General features: G+C 32.2%; 1 protein-coding gene and 1 long non-coding RNA gene across 3 annotated transcripts in view; one reads left to right on the top strand and one right to left on the bottom strand.

The window, feature by feature from the left end:
• The window catches only part of LOC126733480 (uncharacterized), a 264,393-nt gene that overhangs the window by 26,267 nt on the left and 219,795 nt on the right, over positions 1 to 18,331 (top strand). The gene's annotated exons all lie outside the window — the stretch shown is intronic.
• Positions 2 to 14,962, bottom strand: LOC126733462 (N-alpha-acetyltransferase 60). Of its 2 annotated transcripts, XM_050436780.1 has the most exons (6): positions 14,738 to 14,962; positions 14,358 to 14,552; positions 7,124 to 7,432; positions 6,959 to 7,069; positions 336 to 516; positions 2 to 265 (listed from the first exon to the last, which is right to left on the bottom strand). In XM_050436780.1, the coding sequence occupies exons 1-5, from the start codon at positions 14,752 to 14,754 to the stop codon at positions 381 to 383; spliced, it is 768 nt and encodes a 255-aa protein (XP_050292737.1). In that variant the 5' UTR covers positions 14,755 to 14,962; the 3' UTR covers positions 2 to 265; positions 336 to 380. The 2 variants fall into 2 exon arrangements, with proteins under 2 accessions (XP_050292737.1, XP_050292736.1); XM_050436779.1 differs by having other exon boundaries at positions 2 to 516; positions 14,738 to 14,961.

Below are 18,331 nucleotides of genomic sequence, written 5' to 3'. Positions count from 1 at the left end.
ATTTATAATTTTTTTTAACTATATATTCAAAAAAAAAGGTATAGTCTGAACTACAAATTACAACATTTTGTAAAATAATACATTAACAACAAAAATATAACATAACACTATATAATATACTTTGCAATTCCATAAATAACTTATATTAACTAATGTGGTAATCGGTGATCTTAGGTGAAAATGTGACGTGATTCATATAAAGGGCCCTGTACGTTGAATTTTATAAAAACTCTTTAACGTTCGCCATTTATATGAAAGAAACAATCTAAAAAATATACAATAATTAAACTATATAAGAAACTGTTTAGGGTGTGAATCTTCTTGAGGTACTGAACTAAAAAAAAAAGGTAAAAATCCAAAGTAACACAGACTAGTGCCACTCAGTGACGTTGGCTGGGATCAGATTCCTGCTGTGAACCCCAGAACCATCCTAAAGCTTTGTTCACGTTGAAGAGGACCCACGGGAAGAAACCCGCTCCTTTTATCACTCTGCCGCACATGAATTTTATGTAGTCAGTACACACTGAGTTAAGGAAAGTATCATGTAATTGTTAAACATACATTTTAATATTAAGGAAAGTTGAAATTTATGCATCCAGGTAGAAGGTCTCCGCGGTTTGTTTATATTACAGGATTATTAGTCAATTTGAAAACTTTTAATGCGAATATCTTAAAAATTTGGTACAAATGTAATATTCAATCAATCAATCAATCAATCAATGCTTTATTGTCAAGAAATTGTTACAATTTGTAGACAAAGCTGTAAAACAAAAAAGACACAAAAATGCAAACAAAACACAATTAAAAAAAAGAAAAACAAAACAAAATAAAAAAAAATATAAATAAATAAATAGAATAGATTATCTACAATATATACAGATTAATACAATTTAGAAATTGTAAGTAGTCAAAAATATTATTATAAAATATACAATTTAATGTATACAATGTCAAAAAAAAAGATCATTAAAAAATCTCTCTACGTTAAAAAAAATGTAAAAAATGTTTAAAAAAGTAAAAAATTATAAAAAATCCTAAAATAGCTACAAAAAGCAGTATACCTAAACATGTACAGATAGTAAAAATACATAATCTGCTAGTGCGAAATTTCAAATCAATGATTACAAAAAAAAATCGTTAACTGTGTAAAAAGCTCTCTCCAGTAAGAATGCTTTTAATGCTTTACGAAATGCAAAAAAAGATGTGATGGATTTAATTTCCAATGGCAGATGATTGTGCATTTTTTTGCATTATATAATATGGAACTTTTGATCAACTCTGAATGTGGGGTAGGCAGGTATAGATCATGTTCCGTGTATCTAAGTAGATAACTATGGGAAGGCCTATCAGATGCTGAACCGTGTTTGCGTATTAGACAAAGGGACTCAAATATGAATAAAGATGGAAAAGTTAATATTTGAAATTTTTTGAAGAAATGCTGGCAATGACTTCTGTATTTAAGTCTCAGTGTATAACGTAAAGCTCTCTTTTGTAGTCTAAAAATACGGTCAAATTGAGTTGCACTACATGTACCCCAGAATGGAAGGGCGTATCGAAGTTGCGATTCAAAAAGGGCAAAATAAACTGTTCTAGAAGTAGACAGGCTAAGCTCCTTAGAAATTGATCTTAAAGCAAAACAAGCGGAACTTAATTTTCTTGATAAAAAGTCAATATGTGTGTCCCATTTTAACGAGTTGTCAACAGTTAGCCCTAAAAACTTTACAGAATCAACTTCGTCAATTACCAAGGTACAAAAGATTGCAAGGTATTTTTATAGGACAACATTTTAGTTTTGGAAATGTTGAGACAAAGGAGATTAGAGTCGCACCATGATTTGATAGTAGTTAAGTCACTTGATACGGTTCTATGAAGTTTAGAAATATCCGGATCACTCCAGGTAAAACTAGTATCATCAGCAAATAGACAGACTTTACCGTTAATATTTAGATTAGCAATGTCATTGATGAAGATAAGAAACAAAATAGGGCCAAGTACGGAACCTTGAGGCACTCCACTTTGTATTGGCTTGCAAGAAGACATAGTCGAATCAATTCTCACAGCTTGACTTCTGTTACTGAGATACGACTTAAACCATTCAAAAGGCGCTCCTCTGAACCCGTAATATTGCAACTTTTTTAATAAGATGTCATGATTAACACAATCAAAGGCTTTAGAAAAATCACAGAAAATTGTTGCTGTAGAGTGTTGGTTGTTTAAGCTAGAAAGTGTGGGAAGAAGAGCAATAGGGCGATAGTTGGAAGACTGATCTTTGTCTCCTCCTTTATGTAGTGGAATTATTATCGCCAACTTAAGGCAGTTAGGAAAAACACCTTTTTGAAAAGACTGATTAATTAGAGTAATAAGATGACATAATGTACATTCGGGCAGATTTGAAAACATTTTGAGAGTAATTCCATCAATTCCAGAAGAGCCTTTGTTTTTGATTTCCCTAATTGAACTGCAAAGCTCTGGTAACACTACGGGCGTAAAGAAGAAGCTGTGGAAATTCTCATTTGCAATGAGAAGATATGAAAGTGGATCATGGGAAGGAGTTATGGTACTCATTAAATTATTTGCCACATTTACAAAATAATCATTAAGGTTTTCAGATGAAGTGGAGATAGTATTCGACAAAGAAGGCTTATTTCTCAAAGCATTAACAATCGACCATATTGCTAGGAAGAAGGAGAACTAGGGTATTTAGGTTATGGGTGAGCAATCCCTTAGGCTCTCATATACACCCATAGTCCTAAATGGCACCACACGTTGAGAGAAAATCTACTTTTCCAAGGTGAAACATCATTCCTAGGCTATAGGATACAAAAGTGTTCATATCTTTTAAAGTTTTTAGTCATTTTAGCCCTTGAGGAAATTTTGGGCGGAAAAGTTTTCTTACTCCATCATTGTTTATTTTATTAGAGCTCGGAGTTTTATTCGAATAATCCGAATATTCGACTATTCTAAATTCGAGTTTTTTCGAGTCAAAAAATTCGAATATTCAACTATTCAAATAATTCGACTATTTGAATTATTCGGTTAATTCGACTATTTGAAATATTCGACTATTCGAATCATTCAACTAAACAGGATATTTAACACTTAAGGTTAGCGCAAAGAAATATTAGAACATATAAAAAAATTTAGAGAGTGACAATCTGGTAATATCTCAAAGCCATTTAATTTTTTTGCCCGCATTTCTTTTACGCGTAACTTCCCACTTCCCACTTAGATAACAGTAGGCCATAAAATGCATAAAAGCAATAAAAGCAACGTGTTGTTTGCTTTAATTTGTTCGAGTTAAGGGAAAGGCTCTTATATATCATAATAGATAGTAATACCTACTATAAACAGGGTACAAAATTTATTCCTTGTTTTTCAATGGCCATCATATTTATTGTCACGAAATAAATTTTGTTTGGATTAGAACAGTATTATACGCCTTTCCGTAACAAGCAGCTTAGTTTAAAATTAAAATGAGTTCTCGCAGCAAAATTTGGCTATATTTTTCTAAAAACGAAAATCGCGTGCAGTGTAAATTTTGTAACTACAATATAGCCAGTAAGAGCACAACGAGTAACTCGTGGACCCATTTAAGAAGCAAACATAATTCGCTGATAAGCAGGTAGGTATAATAAAGTTAAATAAAAAACTTGCTTCTGGCTGCTTCTCTGTTAGGGCAACCGTTCATGAACTGGGGAGAGATGTTGCTCGTGATGTGTACTTTGCTTTGTTCGAGTCGCATTTAAGGTATGCTCTTCCATTTTGGGGTGCATGTTCAAATTATCTGTTTCAGTCTGTTTTTGTGCTGCAAAAGAGGGCTGTCAGAAGTTTATTTAGAGCCCATTCTAGAATGCATTGTGGTAATCTTTTCAAAGAGAGCCGTATTTTGACCCTACCATCATTATTTATTTTGGAAACTGCATGTTTAATATTCAAAAATAAGAACAGTTTTCCAATCCGACATCACAGTTATCCTACCAGACAGATTAATAATATTCCCCTTCCTATTCCTCATTTTACATCTATCAAAGATTCATTTATATATCGCGGTTTAATGATTTATAATCACATTAGCGTGGAATTAAGAAGTGTTTAGTCTTTGCGCCAGTTTCGTTGTAAACTGAAGTCATATTTGCTTCTAAAAGCCTTTTATTCGATTGAAGACTTTTTTAAGGCTGAGGATGTTGTGTAGTAGATGCTAAGCTTTTAATCTGTTAATTTTTAATTTTGAACATACCTTTATATGTCCCTTTATCTCTGCTACCTTTGTCTACATGCATGTATTTTATTTTATAAAGATTTTGTTTGTAACATTTTCTTTCATTTTCTTTTGCATTTTTTTTTTAGGCATTTTATATGTTGTATAAATTTTTTATATTTGTTTTGTAAAATCTGATTTGATTGTATTTATTTTCTGAAGCTTTGTCAATAAAATTCGTGTACATGTACCAAATTTTCGACAATAAAGTACTTGAAAAAAAAAAAAAAAAAAGGTAAGTTATTTCATAAACTTTTACTTAATAATAGTATTAGCAACTAGCAAAATGAATTATTGCGTAAGGGAACATACGGGCTGTACAGCTAAAAAAAAAGAGTGTAAAAAATACAAATTGTGCAAATCGTAGACCATATCTTTATTAAAGTTCGAGTTGGTTCCAAATAAATTAATGTTTCAAACATTCAAATTTCAAACACACAAGCTGCTACAAGTTCGATTGTGACTATTGGGATCTCGGAAACTATAAGAGCTACGAGGGAGGTTAAATTGGGGCAAAGTTGCGTATTTTGATGCTTAATAAAAAATAAAATGCCATTTTGAAAGTTAGAAAATTATGAATACATTCGAAGTTAACCGGTTCAAAATCGTTTCTTCCAGTTTCTCCTTGCTACCATCGGGATAACTTTTGAGTCCATTTTCAATCGTACGAACTTCTGCAGCAAATTGGTCACAAGTGCTGCACGTATCTTGTCTAGGATACCCAAAACTTGCGGTATTTTTCGTACGACACTTTATTATTCGGGTACTTTATTTTGTACATATTGTACATTTTTGTGACATTCAACTCAGGTGGCAAATAGGTCCTCTTTGAGTCTTTAAGACTGTAATGACTCATTCGACCTTTAAAAGACCCAATGTGGGTGCAAACTGCGTCAAAGGTGTCTTTGGTTATACGATTTCTCCGGTTTTGATGTTGACCACGACCGTCTTTAGGCTGGACACCTCTTTTAATGTATCGTTGAATAACTTCAATTTTTTTCTTTGAAATTCCATGTAAAGAACGGAACGCCTTATAACATACCGGAACCTCGATGATACCTCCTTCACTATTTACTCGCACACGATATGAATATGAACAGTCATGTATCAGAGCATTTTCTTCAGCTTGTATGAGCCCACTTAAATAACTGTTCTGTTCATTTACCGTCATTTTATTAAATTTTGTTATTATATCAATCCTAGCTCTTTCTGTTACAATTTGGAAACATTGTAATCGTACACACTTACAATCAGGTCCATTTCGTGGGTTGATGCCAGCAATTTTTTTTTAACGTCACTCATTCTCCCAAATATTTTCCGTTTCTTACTTGTCTTTGCTTGTTTATCGTCCACTTAACTATTCATATCTGTTTCTTCCATTATTTCAAATATTAAATCACGAAAACTCAGAAAAAAATGCCGTAGTAACACCAAGGTTAAAAACAAACATGTACTGACGAAACAAAACTTTTTAGGCTGCATAGTATCGTACAGATTCCAATCATAAATTCCAATGTTGCCAATTGACATTCCCCCTTCTTTTGCTGTTTCGGTTTGACATTCCCCCTTTTTCCCGTGTACCCTTCATATAGTAATATTGCTATAACGAAATTTTACTTCAATGCTTTTGAGTAAAAAGTAAAAGTAAGTTAAATTTTCATATTTTCTTCCATAATAGAAAAAATTGTAAAGGTTAATTCTGTGTAAAATTAGGTTCAAGGGAATTGTCTCATAAGAAAGGATTAATTTAAGCTGAACAATCTAATTATGCCTAATAAAAATTTAATGAAAATATTCAAATTACGTAATTGCTCTAAACTGTTTAAAATAAGTGCTTTAAATAGAATATACACGCATGTTAGATGCAATCAGTTAGGTTTCGTTGAAAATCCCTCCTCTACAGACCATTTAGTCCACATGTGTATTATTTCAGCTTCTTTTTTTAATTATTTATTAACGATTTGCCAAATTACTGTCATGCCAGAGGATACTTTTTGCAGATTATATAAAATTGTTTACAAAAGTACATACAAAAGATGGGAATGAACGCTCTATTCTGAAATTTTAATTAGATAGTAAATAATGTTGTGTTAAATAAAGCAGATGACGTAACCGACTGGGGGTTATTTATGAGGCCAAATTAGATTTTGGCAAATATGTAGCAAGAATCGTTTGTATCGCTCCTGCCTTCTTACACAAGCTCAAAATGAAAATATCACTATTCAAGAGAAATTCTTTCATTTAAATTCTCCCTATCAATGAACCCTAGACATTATAGGTTATTTTATGTAAATCCTGCTAGACAAATATTTTGTTGAAATCCCTTAATACAATAATATCAAAATTGTTCACATTTTAAGATCCCTTATTGGATGTTTTAATTATACAGACCTTAGATTTTTGTTGTTTACATATGCTGAACTACTTACTACTTTTTTTATATTCTATTTTTGCATGTAATTGAGTAATTAATTTGTTGGAAATAATTACCAAATATTCTAAAAACAGTGACAATGTCCGTCATATTCCTCAATAACTATTTATTTATTCTCTTGATGATATACGAAAGTTACCCCAAATGGAGACCTGGGACCTCAAATCAGTATATTATAGTCTAGCTGTAAAAAAAATTAGATGAATATTATTATATAAGGTGTATAACTTTCCTGGATGCCTAAAAGCATGTAAAAAAAAGGATATTATAACGACCATGGCGGTTGTCCATCATTTATGTACAGCACATACATAAAACCATCTTTACATTTCCCTTTGATTGAATAATAGTAAGGTAAAAAGGTGTGAAGTCTAAATCTAGAAAACACATTTTTTAATCAATAAATTTTACAAGGCAAGCCCTCTCCTTACTTGTTACTTTGATAAAACAGGATGGCGGCTGAATTGGTGGTTAAAACATGCAAAAACACCGCCTTGACTTTCTTCCTCTCAGGTGTTGTCAAATTTTTTAATAAAGAGTCAAGTAATAGAGTCGCTATTCCGTTTCTCCTATATTCTTTTAATACTCCCAAAGAAAGAATGTAAGCAATATCACAATCGCTAAATGATTTCGCTAAGATGCCCATATCCTCTTTGTGCAAACAGGAGTGCGGTTTTATTTCTGCTACTATAAGGCCTATTATTTGTTTTTTATATACTGCAGCTAATGAGTAAAATCGACTGAAAAAATAGGAATATATTTCAAAGAGCAGCACATTAAATTTTATTAAACATAAAAATATTTGCCATTTGATACATTAACAAAAAAAATCATTATATTACAGTATCTTAAACGATTTCTACCAGATCAAATAGTGTCACTTCCTCTTATAATTCCATGCTTGACTAATATACTATAATATACAAATTATTCAAACAGTAACTGGCCCATGAAATGGTGTTAATTAAATAGTCCCTATATAAATATGGAAAGAAGGTCATTATTTGTTGAAGCAGAGTTGAGTAAGTGCCAAAAAAGAAAACAAACATAATATGATCTTGAATTGCTTTTCAATGAATAATAAATAAATAGGGATTGATTTTGTTTTTGAGATAAGTATATTCATTTTTGGCAATAATCTATATGCCCCAGATATATAAAATATCAGTCAAGTAATAAGCCTTTTCTACATTCGCACATGAATCTGATATAAACCTTGCTAAATTCATCCATTTTTAACAAACAAGTATTTCAAAGAATATACAAATACAGAAAACTGACCTTCAAAAATTACCCTAATATAGAAAAGTAAATTAGGATGTTTGAATACTTAAAACTAATGACATTACATTACATTCTAATTAAAGTATTTTAAAGAATTAAGGTCTTTGTTGTTTCAAGTAGTTTCTCAAGTTTTTCTTACATTTTATATTATATTGGCTCTAATGCATTTATTTAGTAGTTTTTGTAGCTTATCTAGTAAGTTGATATAGTCCTCAATTTAAGCACAAATCTTATTAAGTGAATGTACAAATCTAGATTCAATATCTTCCCTATCTCTTTGACCTATAATTTTGAAAAAATTAGAAATAATAAGGTGAATCGTCCAGTTTTCCGGCCACAAACAGTTCTCGGCCAGTTTCTCACATTATCATAAATAATTGCATAATCTTAACTATCCCGCGCTTTTTTTAAATTTCAGTTATTTCCTCGTCCTTACCCACACTTTTCTAAACAAGCGCCATATTGGCAAAGTTGTCGTTAGAAAAAAAAACGTCAGTCAAAGTTTGTCGCTTCTTAGATGCATCCTAGCTGGCTTCTAATAACTGTTTTTGTAGTGTGTATCCTACAGTGGATTAGTGAATAAATTGTGCCGTATTGGATAATAAGGTAAGTTTTTTTTTTGGTTTTGATTAATATAATGTTGAACTATTCCTATTGTATTCATAAAAAACGATAAACTTCAATTTTAACATATTTTTTGCGTGGCCGATCAACTGGATGTATCCCCAAGCAATAGCTCCCAATCCATATTTCGGCCAGGGTGGCCGAGAACCGGCACTATAAAAAATACGTATTGTCTATCTTTTTCTAGCATATTATTTTACAATTAGGTATATCTCTGTTTTGGAGTGTTTGAAATTATTAGGACTATAATGAAGCCAGTTTTCGGCCCGGTATTTTCCTAAAACACGAAAGGTATACAAAATTAAAAAGGCGGCCGAGAAAAGGAATATTTGCCATTTTTCGGCCATTTTATTGCTAAAGGCGATATAGATTTAGCAGGTATTTGACTATTGATTATTGGTTTTTTTTGCTTTTAACGTATTTTTCGTATAATTACCAATTTTATAATTATTGCTAAATATTGGTATTTTAACTACTGCTTATTACTAAGATTACATGGTTTTCCAGACAAACAAAAAACCGAAAATGTCAGTGCAGGCAAGAAAGTTTTTTACCTACTCAGAGGAAAACTTTAATTTAGCTTTACAAGCTATTAGAGAGGAAAGATTGAGTATAAGAGCTGCTGCAAAAGAATTTAATGTACCAAGGGCCACTCTTCAAGATAGGATTTCGGGGAAAACTTCAGACACATTACGTAGAACAGGTCCAGAGCCAATTATGACTGTCAAAGGAGAAGAGCGCATTAAGGATTGGGTTATAGGGCTAGCCAAATGTGGATTTCCAATAAAAAAACAAGAACTTATAGATACCGTAACTAAAATAGCAACAGACAATGGGAAAATTAATAAATTTAAAAATAGTAGACCTGGAGAAAAATGGTATTCTTGTTTTATAAAGAGGCATCCAGAAATCCGGTTACGTGAATCCGAGAGCATAAACAAGGCGAGGGCAGTTGTTACGGAGGAACATATTAGATCCTGGTTTATGGAATTAAACAAGTTCCTTGAAGAAAATAATGCTATGGATATAATGGAGGACCCTACTCGTATCTTTAATGGGGACGAATCCGGATTTTCCTTGTGCCCAAAAACTGGAAAAGTGCTTGCTCCCCGCGGGTATAAAAACGTCTATTCAATCAAACAGGGAAATGAAAAAGAAACCTTGACGGTACTTGTAACCTTCAATGCCTGTGGTAACATTTGTCCTCCGCTAGTTGTTTTCCCATACGTTAGACCTCTGAAAGCACTAATAAATAATATACCAGACAATTGGGTGCTGGGAAAGTCTGAAAGTGGATGGATGAAGAGTGACGTATTTTTTGAATACATTTGCAATGACTTTAATCAGTGGCTTAACGACAATAATATTAAAAGACCAATAATATTATTTATCGATGGACATACATCACAGCTTAATTTATTTCTTAGTGATTTTTGTGAGAATAACAAAATATATTGTATGCGCTTCCACCAAACACAACCCACATCTTACAACCAGCTGATGTCAGTGTGTTTAGGCCACTAAAACATGAGTGGAAAAAAACTGTAAGACTGTGGCAAAGTCAGCAAGACGTTAATACCTCAGTTACGAAAATTAACTTTTGTAAAGTATTTCAACAGGCCTTAAATAATGCAGATATGAAACCCTGCATAAAAAACGGTTTCCGAAAATGCGGATTGTTTCCTTTTAATTCCAATAATGTGGACTACTCGAAATGTGTAAAAAACGAATTAGAGAGAAAACACACTAATTCAGATAATTGTGAAAAAATGAGCCCTGATGAAGTCGAGACAACAAAAAAAGTGATTGGGAATATGGCACAAAAACTTGAAGATAATGGTATTAATACCCAAGTTATCTTTAAGTTATTGGATGATTTTGCTGAAAAAAATACGAATACTGACGAAAACTTAGAGCAATATGACAAGCAAACACCAGATCAAGATCAAGATATAAATGCAGAAAATATAAATGACTTGACTTACAAAGTAGGAACATACTCCCCATGGACGTGATCGATATTATGCCAGTAGAGGAATTAAATCTTATATACTGGACAATATTACAATAAGTGAACTTTATGATGAACCGGAAAATCAAAGCATAAATATTATTGCTGAAGAAAAAGCTGATAAAAATACTAACAAAAATGAAGAACAAAACGAAGAAACCAAGGAAAATGTCGATCCAGATATTACAGTAGATAATTCTAGTAAAAATAATTTAGAGAAGAACAAGGAAGAAAAACAGCAACAGGTAAATTTGCAGCAAGAAGAGGCGAGAAAAAATAAAATAAAGAAAAAATCACCATTAATTCCGTCTAAGAAGGGTAATGAAAATGGCGATGCACGGCCTGAAGAACAAACTCCTATAAAAGATATAAATATAAATAAATAAATAATCTTTTTATTTAGCACTTGGCTACTTATATCTACTTAACAGAAAACAAAAAATCAATTTTGATTGCGTAAATAAACAAATAGTCCCCTATTAAACATATGTACACTTGGTGCATTCTTTACCTCCTCAGGCAACTTATTAAACATGCACAGTCCCTCGTAAAACAAAGTTTTTTGTAACGCGGATGTCGTTACCTGCCTAATGTTAAAGTTTTGCTTAGATCTAATGTTATAGTTATGGAGTTGTACTCTTCTTTTTAAATAAACGTTGAGATACCCTGGCAATAAGTTATTTTCAATTTTATATACAATAGAAAGATTTGCCTTTTTTATGTTTTGCTCAACATTTAACCAATTTAAAGAATTTAACATGTCTTTAGTCGGCACATATTTGCTACAATTCAATAATACACGCATTATTTTATTTTGCTGTATTTGTAATTTTTGTATCTCTTCTTTGTTGCAAGAAATCAATAATGAACTACAATACGTGAAGTGAGGTAAAATTATAGTTTTGTAAATTAACATTTTTGACCATTTAGAAACAACATACGATATTCTATTAAAAAACCCTACTTTTTTTCCTATTTTCTTACATAAATAATTTACATGACTTGAAAAATTTAATTGCGGATCAAGGATTACACCTAAATATTTAATTTCAGTTACAAACTCTATAGGTGAACCATTTATGAACAAAGACAATCCTAAATCGAAAAAATATTTACATTTTGTTACTGATCCTACTACCATACATTTAGTCTTTAAAGAATTCAGTTTTAATCTATTTTTACATAACCAATCATACAACACATTAACCTCACTATTTAATATATTTACAATTTCTAAATAATCTTTTCCAGAGACGGATATGAGGGTATCGTCTGCAAATAAGTGTATAAAACATCTATTTAATATCCTATTCAGGTCATTTATATAAAGAATAAACAATAAGGGCCCCAAAACACTTCCTTGGGGTACACCCAGTACACTTTCCTTTTTTTGAGATACCCTATGTCCTATTTTTGTCCTTTGAGACCTGTCCTTTAGATAATTATCAATCCAACTTAGAGCATAATCATCAATACCATAAAGCCTTATTTTCTTTAAAAAAATTCTACGATCAATGGTTTCGAACGCACGCTTAAGATCTACGAATACACCAAGAACTATTTCACCATTGTTCATTTTCTCTCTCCAATTTGTACATACATACTGGATTGCAGATTCGCAGGAATGTTGATTTCTGAATCCTGATTGTCCCTCAAACAACAAATGATTTTTCTCAAGATAATTCCTCAATTGATTACAAATTATAGTCTCTGAGATCTTATCGTTGGTAAAAGATTTACAGGTCTAACCTCCGAAGGAACAGTTGGTTTATTCACTTTGGGGATTGGAATTACAACACTAGTTTTTAGGTCATAAGGTACCTTCCCAGTGACTATTGAAGTGTTAATTAAATATAGTAGAGGATATCCAATCACGTCAAAGAGTTGTTTTACCAATTTAACATTTAAACAATCATCACTTGAGCCTTTGCTTTTTAAACCATATACAATTTTTTTCAACTGTGAAATATTAATTGTTTTAAATTGAGAGAGTTTTGATTTAATATTTAGGTCTGGCGCCTCCCAGTCTCTATCCTCTATACTTTCAGAAACTTCATTCAAAGAGTCCAAAAAAAAGTTGTTAAAGTTTTCCTCTAATAAGCCGTTGTAATTCTCAAAATTTAGCTCAGTAAACCGCTCACTGCCCTGCTTTTTTGTTCCGACTAAGTCCTTTAAAACTCTCCACATTTTTTTACTGTTCCCTTTGCAGTTGTCAATATTTTGTTCGTAGTACCGTTTTTTATTTTTTCTTATCACAGATACAACCTCATTTCTATATTTCCTCTATAGAATTAGAAGAAGTTGTAAGTCCATTTTCTCGCCATTTAAGATTTCCCGAACCCATAAAAAAAAGCTTGGAAAATAAGAAGAAAGAAAAATTGCCCAGTGCTATTTCATCACAAGCTTGGAGGAAGCATATCGAAAAACAGGAGCAGGAAAAATTAAATAAGCAAGAGGCACTACAAAAGAGGAGGGAAGAAAGACTTGAAAAACAAAGCACAAAAATAGCAAAAAAAATACTAGTAAGCCGGTAAAGAAAAATGCAGCTAAGAAAGTTAAATTAATGTGTTCTCTTTGCGAAGATGAACTAGTTAGTGACACCGAAGATGATTCATTGAACAATGTGGGCTGTGACACATGTCCTAAGTGGTATCATCTAGCTTGCACAGAGCTTTCTTATTTGCCATTTGAAGAAGCAGCCACTAAGGAATTTAATTGTATTTTTTGTAAGTGAGTTACTGCGGATTGTGATCGATATTAGATACGAAGTTCCTATATACCAACTATTTTTAGGTAGAATATTAACATTTTGTTTTCTTTTAAAGTTTAGTTTGTGTTTTTTATTTGTAATTAAAATTTTTTAAATATTTGCCTTTTAGTTTCTCTATATTTTTGTTTTGTTTCTATTTTAAAAATAATGTTTTTATTTTTGTGATATTTTAAATGTTTTGTGCAATAAAATTTTGAATAAAATTTTATTTATTTTTATTTTTTTTTATTTTTTTCTTACCTACGTCTTAATCATTTGTTCGCATGGCCGAAAAAAAGGGTCTTTCAGCCGGGCGGCCGTAAACTGGCAAAACAATGGCCAAAAAAAAAAGTCAAGCGGTCGAGAACTAGCAAAAGGCACATTTTTTATATTTTATTTATACAAAAATACTCTAAATGATCCTTATAATTTGAAATGATAAATTTAAATTAAAGATACTATAGGCTATTGAGTAAAATATTTTAATATATAAATAATGAAATAAGCTCTTTTTAAAAGTAACCTAAATATCAAAATTCAGTTAAGTGGCCGAAAACCGGGCAATTCACCCTATCTACTTTATTAGTGATTGAAAAACCTTAGTAACCATTTATGAATTTGGTTTTACTCCATACATCATTCAAAAAAATCTGTAAATGTTTGCAATTAAGCTTTTTACTGCTGCCTAAGGTCAACAATATAAAGCATTCAATCATTATTTAAACTATAAAAATATTAACTAATCTATTCAATAAACTCGTCAAAAAACCACTCAAGATAAAACTACAATGGGGTAGTGTTGAAATATTATAGTGATAAGGGTATATATAAGAGCATCTATATCCCTAAAGCATCATAATATGTTATTATCAATACACTCCAGTCAGATCAATTAATTTAAATTAGAGTTTCTTGACACCTCAAGTACCCAAGGAACATTCATTTTAATAAAGGATATGAGTCACAGTAATGTGCTTCACTATTCCCATGGACTTACCTATTACTAGATGTAATCTCTTCATACCAATAAAAAGGATATTCTATAGGAAACCATTCCTGACAAAGTGCACGGACTTCATCAAGGTCTTCGGGGCATAAAAATCTTAGTTGTACATCAGCTAGTGAACACAATGCCACCCTCTTGGCACTCATGGTTGGGTCCAGGTGGTCCCCACCAGATTTCGAAGAGTACCTAAATGGTAATAGCCCTTAGCATTCTGCTTAGGAATAAATATACTCACAAGGAAGCAGATCATTATCAAATTAAACTATTATATTATTATACCAGGGTCTAGACACGATACTAACAATAATAGGGATCACAAGGCATTTAATTTTCTTTGTACATGATATGAAACAATAATAATTTCTACTTACCAATTTATATCAGCCATTTCAAAAGAGTTCTAACAGACCTCAGATGTTAAACGTTTCTTTTTCATCATAATGCCGTGCAAGATGATTTTTTTTCTTTGTCAAGATCCATTTAATTGTTCATAATTGATGTAAGTTCAGTCAGTTTTTAGGTTTGTATTCTACTTGCAGATAGTATACTTGGATAATAATATAAATAATTTATAATGCGCATGCGTGTCGTTGACGTTTTCACGTCCATGAACTGTCAAACAACTGTAGATGACAGATATGAAGTTTAATATTAGAGGATGAAGCCTTAAGGTGGATTTACAGAGTCATTAGTGATGTAATCCGGTTGCAAACTCAGAATTTTTGTGGAACATTCCAATTAATTTAATTTTTTGTGTTTTTGAAATTCATGGGCTATTCTGGGCCACTTGCATATAATATAACAACAAGATGTATGATGACTGGTTGCTAGATAACATTTATTTTATGTAAAAGATTAATGTATTATTGTATCATAAGCCTCAATAAATATATACACAACGCCTTTATTCAAATCCAAATATGTTCTGGCGACATTCACGGCAGTTTTTGATGAATTCGTTCTTGTTTTACACCTCAGATTGATGAATTTCGGGGTCAAACCGAAAAGTAAACATTGTTGAAGAAACAAAAAGGTTCTTTTGGTACTGGCGGATGAGTTTAGCTTGACTAGCATTTTCAAATCCAAAAATCTCATCCATTCTTCTCTAAGAGACCAACATACAAAATTGAAAAACAAATAAAAACACAAAGTCATGGTCTCACAACAGCCTTTATTCAAGTATTTCTGTGTACATACTCAAAATGCAAATACATATAATATATATAATGTGATTAATTGCATGCACTAGAAGCGTGCAATTGGCGAAATTTTGCCTTCTCGCCATTTCATTCACTCAACTAACTCACCCCTGCAATACCAAAAACAACATCTTGACCACTAACAAAGAATATCCTGCAGTAAGCTTTAATTAAATAGACATATATTTAATATTAAACTTAATATCCATAAGTTTCCTACGAAAATATAGCCCACAGTCAACCCCAAACTTCTACTGGGTATCTAATAAACATTTGAAAACATCTTTGAAACGACAAGATGTTTTCATTATACCATCTTCTGTCTGCCACCTTCAAAAACTAATAAACATTTCTTGCATCTAAACCTTTAATAAGCAAAATTGCGTACCTTAAATAACCAATGTAATTTATTATATAAGTTAGTATAATTAGACAGTAGCACTGTAGTTTTTGTAGAATTAATTATTGAAAATGACAATAACAATCAATACGTTAAAGGCGAGGTAATGTTTTAGTAGGATGGTGCGCCCCCTCATTACACAATAGCTGTCAGCAATTCTTTAAATGAGAATTATCCTGGTCACTGGATTGAACGGAGAGGCTCTGTTGATTGGCCCGCGCGGTCATTTGATCTTTTACCTCTGGATTTTTTTATGTGGGGTCACCTAAAGAGTAAAATCTATTCTACCCAACTAGCTTCAATAGAAGAATGCGCGAAAGGACTACATTAGAATGCTAACAGATAATTCCTGAAATGTGCAACATCGATTTGAAAAAAATCTGTATTATTGCATGTAGGTTAACGGTGGTCATTTTTGACATTTATTAGACTGGTGTTTATGTATGATAGTTATAAATTAATAGTTTGAGAAAGAATTGCGATTATTAAGTAAAATCATTAAATTAAATTATAAAGTAAGTAAAATCCTTTAAACTGAGTATAGGCATAAAGAGAATCGAAACCGTTTAAACAAGGTATAACTCCACTCACTATTCCATTTAAAATTTTTGAGGTTGGTTCCACCCTGGATGGGGGTGGTATTATACTTACTTACACCACTGTTTATCTTGCTGCCGATACATTGGGTGAGGCATTAGACGCTACCAAGTTGGCACAGAGAAGTGGTTCTGCTCTAAGAGGGTACTGCAGAATGCAGAGAAGACACAGGTGGTAATTTTCTCCCTTCGAGACATGCATGAGTCAGCGGGTGTCTCGGCAGTGTCTTTTCTGGGTGTGACCTTGGATTCCAAGCTACGGTGGTGTGAGCATGTTGATGCCCTTGCACAAAAACTTGCCAAGGATCTTTATCTTCTCCGTCATATTTCACAGTGTGTCTCCACCAATGTAAAGCTAACAACCTATTTTGCAGTTTTTCATTCTCACATTATAGCTATGCAATCCTTGCATTCTGCTGGGAGACATAGAATAGTCTGGTGTATGTAAGGGTAAACTTGCACCTGTTTCTATCTCATCGGAATGTGCACAACTATAACACTCGTGCTAGGGACAATTTAGTTCCTGCTTACCATCGCCTATAAAGATGTCAAGATGGTTCAGGGTATTTGGCGACTAGATATTTTAATGCATTACCTGTTAGAATAAGAGAGTTGCTAATGTCTCTATTTAAAACTCGTAAAAAAAGGTTTCCTACTTGTCAAGCTTTCTACTCCCATGAAGATTATTTCAATTCAAATTGTAGTTTGTGTTGTTGATCTGTTTTTTGTATTAGTCTTGATATGTAGTAGTCCTGTTTATTTCATATTTTAAATTGAATTCTTTATTATAATTTACTCTTCGCACCTATTTGTCCATATTATTTGACATGTTTAAACATATTTTATGTAACTGACATGAATAAACTATTGATTGATACTCTGAAAATGTTTCCTTCTGGTACTCTAAATTGACGTGTTAGGTGTGTCCGAGCTAAGTATTAGTAATCTGCCTAAGTATTAGTAATCTGTGGTCCGAGCGTTCTCTTTTTAAAATCCTTACAAGACCGACATGGCCGCAGTTTCGTTTTCGTTTAGCCACCCGGTATGAGGCATAAGCAAATTTGCTTTCTTATGAAGTGGCCTTTAATTTTTCCAAAAATAATTTTACAACGGATATTAATTAGTTGTATTATTAAAAAAAATAAAAAATCTTACAACATTGAAAGACAAAGCATTTCAATGTTTTAACGAAAAAGTGCAAATTCAAATTTACGATAACGAGCGCCATCTGTAAAGCTTACTACAGACGATGCGCAGTTCGCGATTCGTTATGCGACATTCGTTAATTTGCGCATCGTGTGTAGTGGTTTGGTTCATTAAAAATCGATTCGTAAACCCGAGTTCGCTCGGTTCCTAGTGATTCGGTCTTGAGAGCGGTAAATCGACAAAATCAAAGGCTGCGCATCACAACAAACTGCTGATTCGTTGAAATTCAGAGACCGCTACAGATGATGCGCGTTATTTAAAGCATAAGGCCATTACATATTATTGTGTATTATAGGTTATGTTTAAATATGGTTTACAGTTTAGTTCACAATTTTAAAGTGTTATAATTAATAATTAAAAGCAATGGCCGGAAAATTCCAGTGGTCTCATGAACGCGTACTGGATTTAATTGATGAAATCGAACAACGACGTCATTTGTGGGACCCGAAAGACAAAGAGAAGTAAAATAGAAATAAAAAAAGTGATGCCTTTAAGTCGTCGGAAGAAAAGCTTGTTAATCTGATATATAGGGAGATTTTTGCACGAATGTAACGGCTTATAACA

The sequence above is a fragment of the Anthonomus grandis genome, chromosome 2, assembly GCF_022605725.1.
Source record: "Anthonomus grandis grandis chromosome 2, icAntGran1.3, whole genome shotgun sequence".
Lineage (NCBI taxonomy): Eukaryota > Metazoa > Arthropoda > Insecta > Coleoptera > Curculionidae > Anthonomus > Anthonomus grandis.
Note: the sequence above shows the minus strand (reverse complement) of the source record. Positions and strands in the feature narration are given on the sequence as shown.